This window comes from Oncorhynchus clarkii, chromosome 31 (genome assembly GCF_045791955.1).
Source record: "Oncorhynchus clarkii lewisi isolate Uvic-CL-2024 chromosome 31, UVic_Ocla_1.0, whole genome shotgun sequence".
In the NCBI taxonomy this organism is placed as follows: Eukaryota; Metazoa; Chordata; class Actinopteri; order Salmoniformes; family Salmonidae; genus Oncorhynchus; species Oncorhynchus clarkii.
The window spans coordinates 17,452,125-17,471,801 of record NC_092177.1 but is presented as its reverse complement, the minus strand read 5'-3'; the positions used below and the strand labels follow the sequence as shown (position 1 = coordinate 17,471,801).

Genomic DNA, 19,677 nt, shown 5'->3' with positions numbered 1-19,677 from the left:
CCCTCCATGTTAAATCTCTGTGCAAGCAGCACCTCGAAGCGCCATATTGCAAAATGCAAAAGCTCCAGTGCGAATGCGTGCTTGCACGAAGGTGAATGTTCTGCTGCTGCCTCATCATGGCTCCTTATTTGATGTTTCTGCTACTTGGGAATCGTTGTGTAATTTCTGTAGAACACGTTTTAAAGACAGTAGGAGCCACACCGTTTACCAAAACCTTTTTAGTTTTTTTGGTCAGGGACATATGCAACGACCGCCCTTCTGCCTGTTTGGGTCGTCACTAGTTAACACAACCACAAAGTCATAATTATGGTTAAACCCCGCCCATTTCTACCATTTATCTTCTTGCAATTCGATTTACCTAACCTTACCACACTGCTAATAAGCTTATTTTGTCGTTGCCAATTTTGACTTTGTGGCTGTCTTAACTAGAGACTAGTGTACTTGGCTGAATATGACGGAGAGGGAGGGTTGTCGACTTGCTGTCCTTAACCTAAACGTAGCAGGCAGTAAAATAAACTGCTGTGATAGCTGCCAGTACATTTACATGCAGATTTACGATAGATCCTTTTATCGGTTACAGGAAGTGAGCAATCTTGCATAATAATCACTGATGACACAACACACAAACATAGCTTTATGGGCTACAGAGTTTATGAACAGTTTATGCATTATGCAAGCCTGGTGTTTCAATAGGTCTCAATTAATAAAAATGTTGACATTTGTTGACTATATTGTTGAACACAAATGTTGAATGTTTTCAACCTTGGCCTATAAAACGTGTATAATACAGTAGAGCAGAACATCTTAAAGGTGGTATTACCAAGCTACCACTTGCCTACTATTTATTATTTTGCCTAACTATTATTTAATCAACATTTACATATCAATGCAGGCACATTGACAGGTGCATGGGCCTGTCACCTGTTCAGAATCATTTGTGCACGCACAAGTGGTCTAGAGTGTTATATATATATATATATATAAAGGTTGTTATTAAAGCAAATAATATGTGACTTTAAGATACCATTATTCGTAGTATTCGTATTATAATTGCACCAGTACTGAGTATGCTTTCAGACTTTGTCAAGAGTTAACTGAATCAAGGCCTGCTCTGAGGTTCTAAGTAGAACATGTGGTCCAGCCACATGACAGCATGCAACAAAAGAATGCAATGAACTAACTCAATCAAGAAAAATAGTGCTTGACAAGGAATCAAGTCTTGCCCAGTTAACACATTTGATTTAAAGTGGCTTTAACAGCAGGTAAGTACAGTGTGTCCATACTTCATATTATAATGTCACCGTAGGAACACTGATGACGTAATGAATCTACTCTGGCGGAATTCCTTCTCCCTCCGATATCCCAGAATTCACAGCGTGACCTGCAGTATTGACAAAGAAAAGAACGACAGAAAACAGGGTGGGCTCTGCAAAACAATACCCCCACAATTTGACGACAATAAGGTAAAACACTACTATTTGCAACAATTCCTATGAATTATTCAGATACAAATGCCATTTTTGGAATGACATTGCTTGTGTCAGCTAGCCTGTCACAAAAATAGCTACGGTTGCCAGTGAGGTTCGCTTGCTAGCTAACGTTAATGCGTCTTTGTTTTGATGGCTAACGACGTTATTTGGCAGATCATGGTGTACGTAACGTTAGCTATATAAACATCTGGTGTACAGTCAAGTTGGAAAGCGTTCACCCCCCAATCACTCAGCTAGCTAAGTTACCTAACCACTTTGTTATGTTGATAGCTAACTAGCTTGTTATTGTTATGAAATCCGTGTAACTAGTTAGCAAGCCAAACATTATTTGGCATTAATCAGCAACACGTCACTTGCATGGATTGACTGGGGTGCACTATATTTAGTCTCAGCTAATTAGCTAGATCGTATAATGTCGTATGTAACGTTACCTTTGGATTTGTAAAGTAACTAGTTAACTAGCTAAGATTACCGTTTAAAATTTTGCTATTCAGCTAACATATTTGGAACAAAAACTGCCTAGCTACAGTACAGTTTTCAGTGTTAATAATTTAATTAATCACTTAGTCGATATTTTGTCCTCTGGTGCGTTATTCAAAGTTCACAAAACTATTGCGAAACAATTTCACACAGTAATGGGTTTCGTCCAGTTCTGAAATTCTCCAAGATAACAAAACATGTTCACGTGATTAGCCATGTTGCTATGTTATTGAAAGAGAAATTATATGGGCCTACTGCAGATTTTAAGCTACTGTGTCAACACCCACCCCCATCAATAGGCTATTATTAAGATACTATTTACATACAGTCTGACCAATATTTACAGGTTCTTTCCATTTCAAATCAAATGAAAATACATTTGTGACCACACCACAAATGCTTTATTCTTGATGACAAATGCTTTATTCTTGATGTTTTCCCATTGTATTGTACACAGGTCCTGGCATTGGTACAATGGAATAACCTCCAACTCTAAATTAATACAGTCTCCCTTATCATGTCACATGAAAAGTTAATGAAGGGATGAAATATGGATTATAAATATTTACCATCATCATATACAGTACCAGTCAAAAGTTTGCACACACCTACTTATTCCAGGGTTTTTCTTTATTTTTACTATTTTCTGAATTGGTGAATAATAGTGAAGACATCACAACTATGAAATAACACATGTGGAATCATGTAGTAACCAAAAAAGTGTTAAACAAATCCAAAAATATTTTATATTTGAGATTCTTCAAAGTAGCCACCCTTTGCCTTGATGACAGCTTTGCACACTCTTGGCATTCCTTCAACCAGCTTCATGAGGTATATTTCAATTAACAGGTGTACCCTGTTAAAAGTTCATTTGTGGAATGTATTTCCTTCTTAATACATTTGAGCCAATCAGTTGTGTTGTAATAAAGGTATTATTTTTTTCTATTAAAAAATGTATTTAACCTTCTCATTTACAACTGCGATCCGGCCAAGATAAAGCAAAGCAATGTAACACAAACAACACAGAGTTACACATGGGATAAACAAACGTACAGTCAATAACACAATAGAAATGTCTATATACAGTGTGTGCAAATGTAGTAAGATTAGGGAGGTAAGGCAATAAATAGGCCATAGTGGCGAAATAATAGGGGTTTTAGGGGTGGTATACAGAAGATAGCCCTGTTTGGTAAAATACCAAGTCCATATTATGGCAAGAACATCTCAAATAAGCAAACTTTAAGACGTGAAGGTCAGTCAATGCAGAACATTTCAAGAACTTTGAAAGTTTCAAGTGCAGTTGCAAAAACCATCAAGCGCTATGATGAAACTGGCTCTCATGAGATCCGCCACAGGAAAGGAAGACCCAGCGCTACCTCTGCTGCAGAGGATAAGTTCATTAGAGTTAACTGCACCTTAGATTGCAGCCCAAATAAATACTTCACAGAGTTCAAGTAACAGGCACATCTCAACATCAACTATTCAGAGGAGACTGCGTGAATAAGGCTTTATGGTCGAGTTGCTGCAAAGATGCCACTACTCAAGGACACCAATAAGAAGAAGAGACTTGCTTGGGCCAAGAAACACGAGAAATGGACATTATACCGGTGGAAATCTGTCATTTGCTGGTGACACTAGCTGTGATTTATTTAGAATTCAAGGCACACTTAACCAGGATGGCTCCCACAGCATTCTGCAGCTATATGCCATCCCATCTGGTTTGCGCTTAGTGGAACTATCATTTTGTTTTTCAACAGGACAATGACCCAACACACCTCCAGGCTGTGTAAGGGCTATTTGACCAAGAAGGAGAGTGATGGAGTGCTGCATCAGATGACCTGGCCTCCACAATCACCCGACCTCAAACCAGTTGAGATGGTTTGGGATGACTTGGACCACAGAGTGAAGGAAAAGCAGCCAACAAGTGCTCAGCATATGTGGGAACTCCTTCAAGACTGTTGGAAAAGCATTCCACATGAAGCTGGTTGATAGAATGTCAAGAGTGTGCAAAGCTGTCATCAAGGCAAAGGGTGGCTACTTTGAAGGGTCTCAAATATAAACTATATTTTGATTAGTTTTTTTGGCTACTACATGATTTCATGTGTGTTATTTCATAGTGTTGATGTTACTTTATAACTATACACAATTAGTCATTAATCTGTGGTGTACTTGGTTGGAATGAAGTCTCACCACTGAGACTGTTGTTGTTTAACAGGGTGCAGCATTACGTTATCCTGCTAAGAAGCTGAGGGTGAGTGGGAAGGACCATCTGCACGTGAGGGGAGGTTACAAACCTGCAGAGCTTCCAGAGAGAGGGCCCTGACAGACACCTCTCCAGAGCTTCCAGAGAGAGGGCCCTGACAGGCACATCTGCAGAGCTTCCAGAGAGAGGGCCCTGCCAAACACCTCTTCAGAGCTTCCAGAGAGAGGGCCCTGCCAGACACACCTGCAGAGCTTCCAGAGAGAGGGCCCTGCCAGACACACCTGCAGAGCTTCCAGAGAGAGGGCCCTGCCAGACACCTCTTCAGAGCTTCCAGAGAGAGGGCCCTGCCAGACGCACCTGCAGAGCTTCCAGAGAGAGGGCCCTGCCAGACATATAGGACGAGAGAAAGGGACTGGGGAGTGAGCTCAGCTGGAGCCAATGCAGCAGCAGAGTGGACAGCCTGAGCTAGTGGAAGGAAGCCTTCCCGTGTTCGTGTTCCCCACAGAGCTTGTCTTCTACGCGGACGAGCAGACCTCCCACAAGCAGGTTCTCACCCTCTACAACCCCTATGAGTTTGCCCTCAAGTTCAAAGGTAAATAAAACATTGGGTTTCAAGATAACTAGGTATTGATATAAGAACCATTTTAGCCATCAATTAAGGATTCAAGAGAACCACATTGATACTGTAGAGTATACACTACTCATTCAGTTTATTTTCTTGGTCAGTGCTATGCACAGCGCCCAACAAGTATACCGTGGTGGATGCCACCGGAGCCGTCAAACCACAGTGCTGTGTTGACATGTGAGTAATAAGCTTTTGTCGTAACTAGGACCATCAGTTACCCACCTTTAAGGCATATTAATGAAGGACATGATATTCATGATGTGCCCCTGCAAGCCTGAGTGCAACTTATGAAATAGCAAGCAATAATAGAGAATGATTTAATTGGAAGCAAGCTTCTGCTTAAAAAATGCAGTCATTCCAGTCAAATATTCTTATCGTTCACCTTGTATTTTCCTCTGTGTGTCTCTGTCTGTTCTCAGAGTGATTCGACACAAAGATGTGCGGGCCTGTCACTATGGGGTATCTGATAAGTTCCGGCTGCAGGTGTCTGAGCAGAGCCAGAGGAAGGCCCTGGGCCGGAAGGAAGTGACGGCCACTCTGAGGCCCTCGGCTGCCCAGGAGCCCCCCAGCCCCCGGCCCCAGGAGGAGGAGCGACAGATCAGGGAACAGCTAGCAGACAGCGTCTTCTTTGAGCAGACCACCTTCCAGACAGGTAGGAGTATGACTCGCCGCTGAAAAGGGATATCTTGCCCAAACTTAGCTATCAATACCTATTAAGTGTGTTATGTACCCTGAGACCAAAAATATATTAGCCAACATTATGCAGGCTACATTTGTTGTTTAGGTGAACTAACTGAAATGGAGGCACTGCATGTCATTATATTGTCCTGACACTAGGTGGTGCCAGACACCAATACAATATGGAAGTGATGAAGTGAGAGCAGTGGATTGTTATGGTGTGTGTGTTGTACAGAGAGCCGCTCTCAGTCTGGGGGCCCAAGCCTGCTGACGGTGCTGTTGGGGTTGGTGTGTATGGCTGCCCTCATGCTGCCCACCCTGGGGGAGCAAGAATCCACCGTGCCTGTCTACCTCCACTTAAGTGTTACCAAGAAACTTGTAGCTGCTTACGTTCTAGGTGAGCCAGGGGGAGAGAGCAAACCCTTGATGAACAATTGCATGCTCTTTATGTTTTATTCTATCACCAATTTCAATGGATATGAATTGATAATACTTCATGGGAGTCACTCAGCCCACACGCGTTGTCTTCTACGTCCCAAATGGCACCCTATTCCCTATATAGTGCACTACTTTTGACCAGAGGTCTATAAGCCCTGGTCAAAAGCAGTACACTAAACTAGACTATGGGGTTTGCATTGATTACTCTTGTTCTATCCATTCTGTGTGTGTGATACTGCTGGAGCATAATCCTGCTGAGAATTGATTGTTTATCTATGTTACAGGTCTTCTTACAATGGTTATCCTGCGTACATGAAGTGCTATGGGGGCTGGAAAGAGAGAACGAGGAGAAGAGGATACAGAAGAGAACATTCACTCACCCAAGGCAACTACATGCTTGAGAGGGTAGTGTTGAGGGGGAGGGGGTATCCGGTCAATTCCCCCTTCCTCTGTCCCAAAAACATACATCTAATTGTTTTGAAATAAAAACATAATACTGACTGATACAAAGCAAGAGACCTCTGATGCAGCGGGCACAGAAATAACATTCTGGAAGGAGGGCATTGTGTGGGTCTGCGGCCGTTGGAGGAAGGGTTTGTATAAAAACATGTGGGTCATTAAATTGTGTTTGACTTCATATCCTGTGTCTGTGTGGAGTTCCATGGCCATTAAGTAACAGACAATGGTGAAGTTGTTAAGTTAGCTATTTGCTGTTACACATTAGGGCAATTTGAAGTTGTGATTTCATGTACATAAAAGTGCAATATGTAGAAATCGCTCTGCCATTTTCTGGTTGCTGAAATTCAAATAGTTTGCCTAATTTGTTTGTGACAATGAAGAGACGTGTTTAGTGTAGAGAATCATTGTTCCGTCAAAACAGCTGTGAAATATATTTTCAGTAACCCAAAATATTGTTTCAGCTGTTTGAAGCTGGTGTACAAAACCTAAATTAAGAAACTTACCGGGAAGCATAGAAAGTGCACATAGAACAGATCTACCGCTTCAGACTTTCAGTGAGTGACAGCTATAACTCACATTTCAATGTGAATTTAGTCAGGTCATCTAAAAAGTACATATTGCAGCTTTGTCATTAAAAAAACTTTTGTCTTCACCTGTAACCACATCTTAATATTGTCTGCTTAGAATAAAACAACATACTCTTTTGTAGCTAGTATTGACTGAATCTGACTAAATGCAGTTACATGCACGTGTGGCTACTTATCTGAATGGAAGTGTTACTTTTCCAGACACAATATACAAAAAAAAAAGGTTTAAAATGTGACCAAAGGAAATGTCCTCTTCCTATGAAAGACATCCGTTTACTTGCTGTACAATGTCAATGTTATTCCATCAAATGCCTAATAAAGTCTTGAATCAGCACAAGATAGTAAGGCGATCTCTTTATACTAGTCTGATTAGTTCACCTACTCAGCACTAGTGAGCCAGTGATGAGGGGTCCACAAGTGACTGGAAGCTTGGGTCATGGCTACAAGGCCAAACACATTATGAAGAAATGGGCAGCAACAACTTCCTCCTGCATAGACTTCCACATACATTTTTTTTTTTGCACCTTACTCTGAAATTTGATGAATCTGTGCCTCTAGGGCAGGGAGCATCAACTTGATTCAGCTGCGGGCCAATTTTTTTATTGAGCAGATGGCCGGAACATAAATTGCAGATTGACCGCAAGAAGCCCAAACAGATGTTTGACTTAAACAATTTCAAACCTTGCTTACACATTTGTATAAGATCACATTTATCTGATTCTTTGTTGCTCAACTTAAACCAAATAAAGCCTTTTCACTGAATGTTTTTCTATGATTGCGTTGCTTTGTGTACACAGGGCTCATCTGCAAAAGAGACTTTGGTCTCAGCAGGACTCCGGTAAAAAAGGTTAAATTGAAAAAAAACTTCACTGTTCTGAAAAAAACTTGTCATTATGAAGAGGCCAAAAAGAGATGAGCAAGACATTTAAACATTGCCAACAACCAGAAGTCATTGAATGGAAATAGACAATTTATTTACCCTTGTTCAAAACTTTGGCAAGCAGTCTAACAAGTCTACGACCCATCCATATACACTTAATTTACTTTGCCGATCTCATGCCCTAGACATTCAGACTAATTGAAACATGAACAGGATATAAACCCCCCCCCCCACAAAAAACACAATTACTAAACCTAAACCAATTACGTTGACAGCAGTGCAAGCATACCTGATCGACCAGCTTGCAGTTTCTTTAAAGATATTCACAACGCTGTTTCATTTACATATATCAATGAAAATGTATAATCACTTTTGTACATGAAGTCTCCCCCGCCCTTTGTAAAGACACCATACCCTGAACGAGGGGAAAATATCAAATGTAAGAGTTGAACTGAAATTACTTAACCCAAATGTTTTACAGCAGCCTTACAATGAATTTGTGAATCAGTGTATAACTGAAGTTTGCCTTCACAGTTCCCCTGATAACCCTTTGGTATTGCTTATGAATGTTCATTGCAAATGTTATTCATAACCAACCAATCCAGTGACACATTCTGCACAAAGCTTTTCGGACAAATGTTGACCACAGTAGACCGACATAAGCCCACTCACTGAATCCCTTTTGAAATGGCACCATGTTCTGTCCTCTACCTCAGTGTGCTCATCCTAAACCAATCTATTGATTTAATTGCAGAGTATTGAGAATAGGGTGAGCTACTCTAATGTTCAGTATAAAATGCAATAATGTAGCCTAAAAAAAGTCAGTTACATTTACAAAGTAGCTTCAAACAAGAACACAATTATTTTCCAAAAAGCTTCAGAAGTAAAAACTAAATTTTGTTGCACATCCTGCAGGTCTACAGATATATCCAGGCAGTAGGACTCAGAGACCCCAGTCTGTGTGCCCTCCGCTTACTTCCCTTCCTAGTAAAATCTGCAGGGATGGGTAGACATGACCCAAACCACTGGCAACTGTAGTTAATACCAGAGGGGGGCCAGATTAAGTGCCAAATTTAGAAAATTAACCAGAAGAATACCCCACATCTTGGGGACTACTGAGGATATAAACTGAAAACTGTTATTTCAGTATAATGACAAGTAGTAAGAACATTTCCAATCCCCTCGAGAGAATTGTCAGTTCACTTTTGAAGCCCTGTGCGCCTGCATTCATCACTCAGCCAATCAAACATAAAACTAATGACACTGACATGAAAAATTATATACATAATTACAAAATGGGAACAACAAGTTATATCCTTTAATTCATACAAGACCTGCAGACAGTTTTGTGCACACCAAAAACACCTGGAGAATTAGTTTTCTATAAGGAAAACAGGAAAACTGACTTAGTGAGCGACTTTCGCCATCCAGTGTTCAGTCCCTCCAGTGTGAAGCTGGAAAATGAAGTAGGGGATGGGGCTGGAAGCTGACAGTGATGTGATGCAGGGTAGACAACTTGGCTGTTCTGGTCACTGTGGGGCTAAGCAGCACCATGTAGTCTACTACAGCATGGTGTGGCCACAGCTCACATCCAGGGCTTTGGTTTCCTTTCAATGCAAACACCAAGATTCTCCTCCCCTAGCAAACAGCCTAGCAAAATCAAACAGCATGGGAAGGGATTCCCACATTAGCTAAAGCAAAGTGATGGGGGGGGGTCATACAGTTGAGGTGGCTTTCATGCCTTCACTCTTGTTTAGAGTCTCATGTTCCCTTGTTCATTTTGGGGAGTGGTCCTGGAGGGGGTTGAAGGGAGAGTTACTGGAGGAAGGAGACTGAGAGATGCCCTCCATCTTAGATGGCGAGCCAGTGGAAGAACCCACACTGCTAAGGCTGCCGTCCAGCACGTCCGGCGGAGAGAGACTGGCGAGAAGAAAATACCCATTTCAGCAAGCAAACTGTTAGATATTCAATGAGTCACCTTGTGATAATGTTCATCATATGGAGGTGCAAGGTCTAGCCTAATGGCAGAGAGGGAACTGAAACTGTTCAACTTGTGAAACAAATAGTCTTGTCAAGAGACCATTGGCAGCCATTGCTAAACAGTTGTAAACTGTGTTTGCAGGGGTAGCTAAAATGAGTTTGCAGGGGTAACTCACCAGGAGGTGAAGTCTGGCAGTTGGACTTGGGGCACAAGTACATCAGAGGACAGAATTGTGGTGGTCCCCTGGAAGAGCCTCTTTGGCTGGCTCTCAGTCTCCATCATCTCCCCTACAGAAGACAAAGACGGTTCTCTATTGATGACCTAACATCCATAGGACATAACACCAACTCACAAAATGCCCACTCACCTTAAGTTCCAAAAGTTAAAGGGGTTGATGTATGCATGTACAGTGCATTCGGAAAGGTATTCAGACCTTGACTTTTTCCACATTTTGTTTAGTTACAGCCTTATTCTACAATTGATTCAATTGTCCCCCCCAATCTACATACAATACCCCATAATGATAAAGCAAAAACAGGTTTAGAAATGGTATCACATTCACATAAGTATTGAGACCCTTTGCTCAGTACTTTGTTGAAGCGCCGTCGGCAGCAATTACAGCCTCATCTTTTTGGTGTGAAGCTTCAAGCTTGGCAAGCCTGTATTTTTGGACTTTCTCCCATTCTTCTATGCAGATCCTGTCAAGCTCGGTCAGGTTGGCTGGGGAATATCGCTCAGGTCTCTCCAGAGATGTTCGATCAGGTTCAAGCCCGGTCTCTGGCTGGACAACTCAAGGACAGTCAGACCAGTCCCAAAGCCACTCCTGCGTTACCTTGGCTGTGTGCTTAGTATCGTTGTCCTGTTGGAAGATGAACCGTTAACCAAGTCTTAGGTCTTGAGCATGTTTTCGTCAAGGATCTCTGTACTTTGCTCCGTTAATCTTTCCCTCGATCCTGACTAGTCTCCCAGTCCCTGCCGCTGAAAAACATCCACAGCATGAGGCTGCTACCACCATAGGGATGGTGCAAGGTTTCCTCCAGACGTGACACATTCAGGCCAAAGAGTTCAATCTTTGTTTCAACCAGACCAGAGAACCATGTTTGGGGAGGTTCTCAGCTCTAGGTAGAGTCTCTGTGGTTCCAAACTTCTTCCATTTAAAAATGATGGAGGCCATTGTGTTCTTGGGGAACTGCAACGCTACAGAGTTTTTTTTGGTACCCTTCCCCAGATCTGTGACTAGACAATCCTGTCTCGGAGCTCTAGGGACAGTTCCTTCGACCTCATGGCTTGGTTTTTGCGTTGACATGCACCGTCAACTGTGGGACCTTGGACAGGTGTGTGCCTTTCCAAATCATGTCCAATCAATAGAATTTACCACAGGTGGACTCCAATCAAGTTGTAGAAACATCAAGGATGATCAATGGAAACAGGATGCACCGGAGCTCAATTTTGAGTCTCATAGCAAAGGGTCTGAATTATCGGTCGACCGATTAATCAGAATGGCCGATTAATTAGGGCCGATTTCAAGTTCATAACAATCGGAAATCTGTATTTTTGGGCGCCGATTTGCCGATTAAAAAATAAATAACATTTATATACCTTTATTTAACTAGGCAAGTCAGTTAAGAACACATTCTTATTTTCAATGGCGGCCTAGGAACGATAGGTTAACTGCCTCGTTCAGGGGCAGAACGACACATTTTCACCTTGTCAGCTCGGGAGATCCAATCTTGCAACCTTACAGTTAACTAGTCCAATGCAATAACGACCTGCCTCTCTCGTTGCACTCCACAAGGAGACTGCCTGTTACGTGAATGCAGTAAGCCAAGGTAAATTGCTAGCTAGCATTAATCTTAAAAAACAATAATAATCACTAGTTAACTACACATGGTTGATGATATTACTAGATATTATCTAGCATGTCCTGCGTTGCATATAATCTGACTGAGCATACAAGTATCTAACTGAGCGGTGGTAGGCAGAAGCTGGCGCGTAAACATTCATTCGAACAGCACTTGTGCGTTTTGCCAGCAGCTCTTCGTTGTGAGTCAAGCATTGCGCCGTTTATGACTTCAAGCCTATCAACTCCAGAGATGAGGCAGGTGTAACCGAAGTGAAATGGCTAGCTAGTTAGCGCTTGCTAATAGCGTTTCAAACGTCACTCGCTCTGAGCCTTCTAGTAGTTGTTCCCCTTGCTCTGCATGGGTAACGCTGCTTCGATGGTGGCTGTTGTCGTTGTGTTGCTGGGTCGAGCCCAGGGAGGAGCGAGGAGAGGGACGGAAGCTATACTGTTACACTGGCAATACTAAAGTGCCTATAAGAACATCCAATAGTCAAAGGTTAATGAAATACAAATGGTAGAGGGAAATAGTTCTATAATTCCTATAATAACTACAACCTAAAACTTAGGTTTTTTCATGTTAAAAGGAACCACCAGCTTTCATATGTTCTCATATTCTGAGCAAGGAACTGAAACGTTAGCTTTCTTACATTGCACTTTTACTTTCTTCTCCAACCAACACTTTGTTTTTGCATTATTTAAACCAAATTGAACATGTTTCATTATTTATTTGAGGCTAAATTGATTTTATTGATGTATTATATTAAGTTAAAATAAGTGTTCATTCAGTATTGTTGTAATTATCATTATTACAAATTTTAAAAAAAAAACAAACAAAAATGGCTGATTAATCGGCTGTTTTTTGTCCTCCAATAAATCGGTATCGGCGTTGAAAAATCACAATCAGTCGACCTCTAGTCTGACAATTCTATTTTTTAAATACATTTGCAAAAAAAATTCTAAACTTGTTTTCAGTTTGTCTTTATGGGGTATTGTGTGTAGATTTTAAAAATATTTTAAATCAATTTTAGAAGGCTGTAACATCACAATAGGTGGAAAAAGGGAATACTCTCCAAATGTACTGTATGCCTGCATGAGACATACCAAGTAAACAAAACATTAAGAATCCCTACCTGATACTGAGTTGGGCACAATTTCATTGATCGAAGCCACAATATTAAAGCTAGAAAAGGAGCAGGTGTTCTTAATGTTTTGTACACTCCATATATGTATGTGGCATTAACAATGCCTTTTGACCTGTGAAAGAATACATAAGGGTTGACCCACCTTTACGTTTGATGGGCCCCAGGATGCTGGGCCTGATGCAGTGAATGGGGCTTTGGCTCCGCCGGCTAGAGACAAGAGAAGACCGCCAACCAGGCAACATTTATAGCAGTGACTCACTAATCAAACTGATGAATAGTGTAATGACAATGTGGTGTATGACTATGAATGGCAGTTGTCAGTGATAAGAGCTAGCCCTAGTCAGAGCACTCACCTGAAGCGTCGCGTTGGGCTAGGTATAGGGCTGGGGGATAGGCCATGGCTGCTCACCAGGATTTGCAATGAAGGGGAGAAGCACTGCTGCTCATTGGAGAGGAAATATTATGATTAGCCAGGACCCTGCCAGAGATACATTTCTGGTTCCATCTGCCAGGCATCAGTACTAGAGCTGCAGTGGATGCACATACCTTTTTCCCTATCCCTCTAGTAGGGGATGGGGCAGGGGACACGGGCATAAAGTCTATCCGCTTTGGAGACGACGATGCAGATTTCTCAAAGTCATTGTCGCTCTGTGTGTGTGGGGGGGGGGGGGGGGGGGGGGGGGGGGGGGGTTGCACAAGGAAGATAGAATATAATCTGCATAAATGTAACAATTCAATTATATGGTGGTTGGAGGAGTATTATACTACCAACTGATTCTGTTCTTCAGAGAACATTGGCTGTAGCATGTTATTGGTCACACGGAGAAGAGGGGAGCTTTCACTGGCCCAGTACAACAGTGGGGAGGTAGCCGATCAAACAAAATGCAAACTCAAAGTCAGCATCACAAACAGTACTATTCTTAATTTAGTGCACTACTTTAGTTGACCGGGGTCCATAGGGTTCTGGTCAAAAGTAGTTAACTACGTAGGCAATAGGATGCCATTTGGGATGAAGCCAAATGTATCTTACATGCTAGTGCTCTGCCTAAATACATGAATGCTGAAGTGGTGAGAGCCTCAAATGGTGGAGTGCATATGCCTACTGTTTATGGATGAGGAAATCTCCTGGTTATCATGGGAGCATCATCATTTCTCACCAGGCTCAGACTCTCCTCCCAGGACTGGCTCATCTGCATGGCTGCTTGAACCTCCCTGTGGTAGACAAGAAATGCATCTAAACAAACCAACCTTTTTTCCTGAAAGGGTTGAGCCAATGACAATCAACCAGTTATTGACAAAGTATACAATATCTTATGACAGAGTGGTACATAAATAAATAGCTTAATGTCTTGAAGGCCAATAAACTGAATTCCATCACCAACTGCCTAGCCTCAATGCATGCATCTTACCGTTCATGGGCAGTCTCTCTGTTCATCAAATCTACACCTTCCTCCTGTAAGAAACATAGACAAGAGGTTGGTGAGTGATATTATGGTGTCTTACCTACAGTTCAAACAGGCTGACAGACAAGTCCAGTCAACAGTTGTTGGAGAATATTACAAAATCAGATTGCTCTGAGACCACGAGTTCTGAAATAGTGCACTACGTAGGGAATAGGGTGCCATTTAGACATTGAAATGTCAAACCAAATCTAAACTATAGAAATGTATTTAGTCTCTTCACTCTGTCCAGCTTGTCATCAGTCATTAAAAGCATCAAATTCCAAAAACAATGGATAGAAGACCTTTTTGCACATTTTGACAGCGAGGAAATATAATACATTTTAAGTGTAGCCCCTGGCTGCATGTTTTGCAGTCACATACACTCCCTGTGGATAAGGGGCTGACATGCAGAGCAGCTAAAATAATAGCTTGGGTTAATGAGCGTGCAATGCAGTCGTACTTGCCTGTTTGAGCTGATGAAGCCTAGTGCTGGGGACACGAATGGGCGATGAAGGGACCTGCGAGATGGACTTCAATGAATCACCCAGTCTATAAGATACTACTTAGTAAGAGTACAAGCATATTATTTTGATTTATACTCTTCATTTCCATACTATATTAGGGCGGTTGACAACAGTGGTGCTGTTTCTCCTGCTGCATAGAATCTCACTCTGGAACACCTGGGAATGTTCACTAGAAAAGGACAGACACATTAACACCACCACGTTGGTGTCCAAAATGGCACCCTATATAGTGCACTACTTTTGACCAAAGTAGTGCAATGTAAGGAATAGGGTGCCATAGGGCTCTGGTCAAAAGTTAGGCACTATATTGGAAATAGGATGCCATTTGGGACATATACATTGACTACAATGCACTGAGAGTCTGAGTATTATACTACCAACTCAGTCTGATCTCAAGAGACTGGTGGCCTTGTTAACTCTGCTGGTTTTCTGTTGCATGACTGAATTGTCCACACACCTCACAGCAGATAAGGTAGTTGAATGATGACTAGATCGTAAGTCTGAAGGTATGTTACGTGCAGAGTGATTACAAGTGAGAAGAAATGTTCTAAAAACCTTAGGCCATTTATCATTGGGGCACTGTTGGAACGTCTCAGTTGTCCATCACTCTGAACTAGTGAAGATGGGATTTCGAGGTCCAATTCCATCTTCTCTTGATTGCTCATCCTGGTGTCCTCTTTTAGCTGATTCAAGATGTCTTCAGAAACGCCTGCGACGTTCCAGGCCACCCATGCGAAGCTACATGGTGACGCAAAGCAACGTTCTATGTAGGCAACTACTCCAATGCTGATTGATGGATCTGAAAAACACCGACATGAATAGGGCAAACATAGCCCACCCGTGGAGTTAACCAGCAACAAGTTTCATGTTTGTTTAGGCTCGTGCAATTTTCTATTGGTTTAAGTTCCAGCAAGTGACACTCGTGAATATTCTTCCGGTTATCTTTGGCTAAGGCAACTTCTAGTATTTGTTGCTGCTAGCTAGCAAGCGAATCAGAACTCACACAGAACCCTGGCCTGTGCTAGTTAGCCTAGCTATCTACAGACAATGCCAAATTGCTTGCTAGCTATGGTACTTGCTAATTAGACTAGCTAGTGAGTTAACCATGCCTTAGCCAACGTTTCCCCACACCGACAGAGTTTGGGAAACCCTCTTCACCGCACTTCGATACAAAGTGATTTTCGTAGCAGGTCAGGAGAGCATTTTCGCAAGATAACCGTTTCTCTAGCCGTAATCTCAGTCTCAATCTGTTACACTATTATCAACCTGTTACGGGGGTACTATTTCGATATCAAAGTGCGTGAAAACAGTGGTTCCCAGTTAACGTTAGCTAGTCTCGAGGAGCAAGTAAGTGAAATGTAGCCAACTGTTTAGAAAGACAGGTTAACGTTAGCCAAATGAATCCATATCGACAATTGAAACGATACAATCCAAAAGGACTATATCGTTTGTATAACGACGTCTCGTTATCAGCTTGTATATAGAACGGCAAAAGCTATTTAACGTGAGTTAGCTGAAAGATAATGAGATATCAAACCAACTGGCTAACGTTAGTTAACGGTAACGTCGTTAACTAAATCAAATGGTGATGTGATGATGAAGCTATGCTAGTTTGAAAGTTACATTACCATGTTCAGAGGTTCATCAACCTACATAACTTGTATAGTTCTCCCTCAGCCATATATCGAGCATTTCCCTTCACAATACTTTGGAAAAAGTGTCGCTAGCTGCTATAGTCGATGACCAATTTTGTTAATCAATCTGCTACTGGAATAGCCGAGAACGCTCCACCAGTACCAAATTTCCCGCCCCTTTTGGTGCTTTCAGGCTGACCGACTGCAGAAGGATCCAATAAAAAGTATTTAATGTGCCCGTTTGAAAAGCAGACAACTGGCCAATGGCTGCAGCGATTGTGAGTTATTTCCTGCAGACGTCATACAGTCCAACAGCCCAAGTTTCTATTTATATGAATTTACGATGTTGCTCAATTGTTATGACGGGTCACCCCTCCAGACACTTGATCTATATAATGTGTGCCACATTTAGCACGTTTGAAGAAACGTTTGTTACATATTGTTGACGATAGAAGGGCAGCCATGGCCTTACTGCATTATCTTCTGGAAGAGTAGGCTTGGGCCTATGTAATAAATATACAGTGGATAAAATTGTACGTAAATGTTCATCAATCAATTACATTCTAGAAATATGTAATAACTACTACTTGTGAAATTAAAAATCATTACAACAATCTTTATGGAACATAATGCACCCCCCAAATCCTATTCTGTGAAATAATTTTTTAAATGCTGGGAAATAAAATAAACTATAATACACTCTTGTGGTGTGTGTGTGTGTGTGTGTGTGTGTGTGTGTGTGTGTGTGTGTGTGTGTGTGTGTGTGTGTGTGTGTGTGTGTGTGGCTCTAGTAGTCTGTAACATCCTTCTGAACACTTCCCTCTGCAACTGGATCCTGGACTTCCTGATGGGCCACCCCCAGGTGGTAAGGTAGGCAACAATGTATCCACCACGCTGGCCCTCAACACGGGGCCCCTCAAAAAAAAAAAAAAAAAGTAGTGCATACAGCCCATGCCGAACTCCCTGCCCTCCAGGACCTCTATACCAGGCAGTGACAGAGGAAGGCCCTCATTTATTTTTATTTTTTTATTTTTTTAAACTCCAGCCACCCAAGTCTTTTACAGCACGGCAAGCGGTACCGGGACTAAAAGTCTCCTTAACAGCTTCCACCCCCAAGCCATAAGACTGCTGAACAATCAATCAAATGGCTACCCAGACTATTTGCATTGACCCCCTTATTTTAATCTTATTTATTATTATTTTTTGCACTGACTCTCTTGCAAAGGCTCGATGTACACTCACTGGACTCTAACCACACACTCACACATGCTACACGGACACTCCAACACACACACATGGACACTCACACACACACACACATGCATATTGAAGCCACACACACATTCACATTGCTTCACCCTCTTTCCATACGCTGCTGCTACTCTTTGCTTATTATCTATGCATGTTCACTTTATGCCTAACTACATTACCTAAATTACCTCGACTACCGTGTACCCCTGCACATTGACTCGGTACCTGTACCCCCTGTATTTAGCCTTGTTATTGTTATGTTAATTGTGTTACTATTTTTCCGTTTATTTAGCACATTTGTCTCACTTACCGTTTTAAAACTCTGCAAGGTCAACACCTGTTGAATTCGGCACATATGACATTTGATTTGATTCTGAATAGGCGCTGCTCTCAACCATCCATGATCCCTTTACCAAACCTCATAGCTTCACATAGTTGCATCTCTCTCTACCGAGACCAGACAATGTTACGTCCCAAATGGCACCAATTCCATATGAAGTGCACTACCCATGTGGCTCTGATCAAAACTAGTGCACTATAGCATATAGGGTTAGGGTACTATTTGGGACACAATTAGCCCAGAAATATGCTTCCGCAGGGTCACATGTTCACGACAGCTCTTTCTTGGCTCTCTGTCTTGCAGTGAAACAGACAATGTGTCTCCAAATAAAATGTTATTTGTCACATGCGCCAAATACAACAGGTGTAGACCTTAGAGGGAAATGCTTACTTACAAGCCCTTAGCCAGCAATGCAGTTTTAAGAAAATTACCCCCCAAAAAGTAAGAAATAAAAGTAAGAAATAACTAAAGAGCAGCAGTATGTACATGAGGGAGTATGTACATGTACAGTTTAAATCGGAAGTTTACATACACTTAGATTAGAGTCATTAAAACTAGTTTACAACCACTCCACAAATTTCTTGTTAAAAAACTATAGTTTTGGCAAGTCGGTTAGGACATTTACTTTGTGCATGACACAAGTAATTTTTCAACAATTGTTTACAGACAGATTATTTCACAATTCCAGTGGGTCAGAAGTTTACATATACACTAAATTGACTGTGCATTTAAACAGCTTGGAAAATTCCAGAAAATGATGACATGGCTTTAGATAACCTATTTGACATTATTTGAGTCAATTGGAGGTGTACGTGTGATGTATTTCAAGGCTTACCTTCGAACTCAGTGCCTCTTTGCTTGACATCATGGGAAAATCAAAAGAAATCAGCCAAGACCTCAGAAAAAAATTATAGACCTCTGCAAGTCTGGTTCATCCTTGGGAGCAATTTCCAAACGCCTGAAGGTACCACGTTCATCTGTACAAACAATAATACGCAAGAATAAACACCATGGGACCACTCAGTCGTCACACCGCTCAGGAAGGAGACGCCTTCTGTCTCCTAGAGATGAACTTACTTTGAACGCAAATCAATCCCAGAAAAGCAACAAAGGACCTTGTGAAGATGCTGGAGGAAACAGGTACAAAAGTATCAACATCCACAGTAAAACGAGTCCTATATCGGCATAACCTGCGTGGCCACTCAGCAAGGAAGAAGTCACTGCTCCAAAACTTTGGAGCTTTGGAACTGCATATGCGGACAAAGATCATACTTTTTGGAGAAATGTCTTCTGGTCTGATGAAACAAAAATAGAACTGTTTGGCCATAATGACCATTGTTATGTTTGGAGGAAAAAGGGAGAGGCTTGTAAGCCGAAGAACACCTTCCCAACCGTGAAGCACGGGGGTGGCAGCATCATGTTGTGGGGGTGCTTTGCTGCAGGAAGGAGTGGTGCGCTTCACAAAATAGATGGCATCACGAGGAAGGACAATTATATGGATATATTGAAGCAACATCTCAAGACATCAGTCAGGAAGTTAAAGCTTGGTCGCAACTGGGTCTTCCAAATGGACAATGACCCCAAGCATACTTCCAAAGTTGTGGCAAAATGGCTTAAGGACAACAAAGTCAAGGTATTAGAGTGGCCATAACAAAGCCCTGACCTCAATCCTATAGAAAA

General features: G+C 41.8%; 2 protein-coding genes across 4 annotated transcripts; one reads left to right on the top strand and one right to left on the bottom strand.

Moving 5' to 3' along the window:
• Positions 1–1,364: 1,364 nt before the first annotated feature.
• On the top strand, positions 1,365–7,722 carry LOC139390983 (motile sperm domain containing 1). 2 transcript variants are annotated; one of them, XM_071138425.1, is made up of 6 exons: positions 1,365–1,463; positions 4,186–4,765; positions 4,900–4,975; positions 5,218–5,450; positions 5,712–5,873; positions 6,199–7,722. In XM_071138425.1, exons 2-6 carry the CDS (start codon positions 4,612–4,614, stop codon positions 6,228–6,230), a joined length of 657 nt encoding a protein of 218 aa, XP_070994526.1. In that variant the 5' UTR covers positions 1,365–1,463; positions 4,186–4,611; the 3' UTR covers positions 6,231–7,722. The 2 variants fall into 2 exon arrangements, with proteins under 2 accessions (XP_070994526.1, XP_070994527.1); XM_071138426.1 differs by having other exon boundaries at positions 1,377–1,463; positions 4,155–4,765.
• Positions 7,723–7,912: 190 nt separating this feature from the next.
• LOC139390644 (PABIR family member 2) lies at positions 7,913–16,686 on the bottom strand. Of its 2 annotated transcripts, none has more exons than XM_071137906.1 (11): positions 16,401–16,686; positions 15,328–15,571; positions 14,863–14,941; positions 14,713–14,766; positions 14,216–14,259; positions 13,964–14,018; positions 13,353–13,454; positions 13,160–13,245; positions 12,949–13,013; positions 9,997–10,108; positions 7,913–9,760 (listed from the first exon to the last, which is right to left on the bottom strand). In XM_071137906.1, the coding sequence occupies exons 2-11, from the start codon at positions 15,435–15,437 to the stop codon at positions 9,616–9,618; spliced, it is 852 nt and encodes a 283-aa protein (XP_070994007.1). In that variant the 5' UTR covers positions 15,438–15,571; positions 16,401–16,686; the 3' UTR covers positions 7,913–9,615. The 2 variants fall into 2 exon arrangements, with proteins under 2 accessions (XP_070994007.1, XP_070994006.1); XM_071137905.1 differs by having other exon boundaries at positions 13,353–13,455; positions 13,941–14,018; positions 16,401–16,541.
• Positions 16,687–19,677: the final 2,991 nt, after the last annotated feature.

Bases quoted from the DNA above. Each gene is read 5' to 3' on its own strand.
- LOC139390644 (XM_071137905.1), bottom strand. From the start codon at position 15,437: ATGAGCAATCAAGAGAAGATGGAATTGGACCTCGAAATCCCATCTTCA. The intron at 14,260-14,712 runs GCAAGTACGACT...TGTTTCTTACAG, and splicing joins GGCTTCATCAGCTCAAACAG to GAGGAAGGTGTAGATTTGAT. The intron at 14,019-14,215 runs GTAAGATGCATG...TGTCTACCACAG, and splicing joins AGAGAGACTGCCCATGAACG to GGAGGTTCAAGCAGCCATGC.
- LOC139390983 (XM_071138425.1), top strand. From the start codon at position 4,612: ATGCAGCAGCAGAGTGGACAGCCTGAGCTAGTGGAAGGAAGCCTTCCC. The intron at 4,766-4,899 runs GTAAATAAAACA...TTTCTTGGTCAG, and splicing joins GTTTGCCCTCAAGTTCAAAG to TGCTATGCACAGCGCCCAAC. The intron at 4,976-5,217 runs GTGAGTAATAAG...GTCTGTTCTCAG, and splicing joins CCACAGTGCTGTGTTGACAT to AGTGATTCGACACAAAGATG.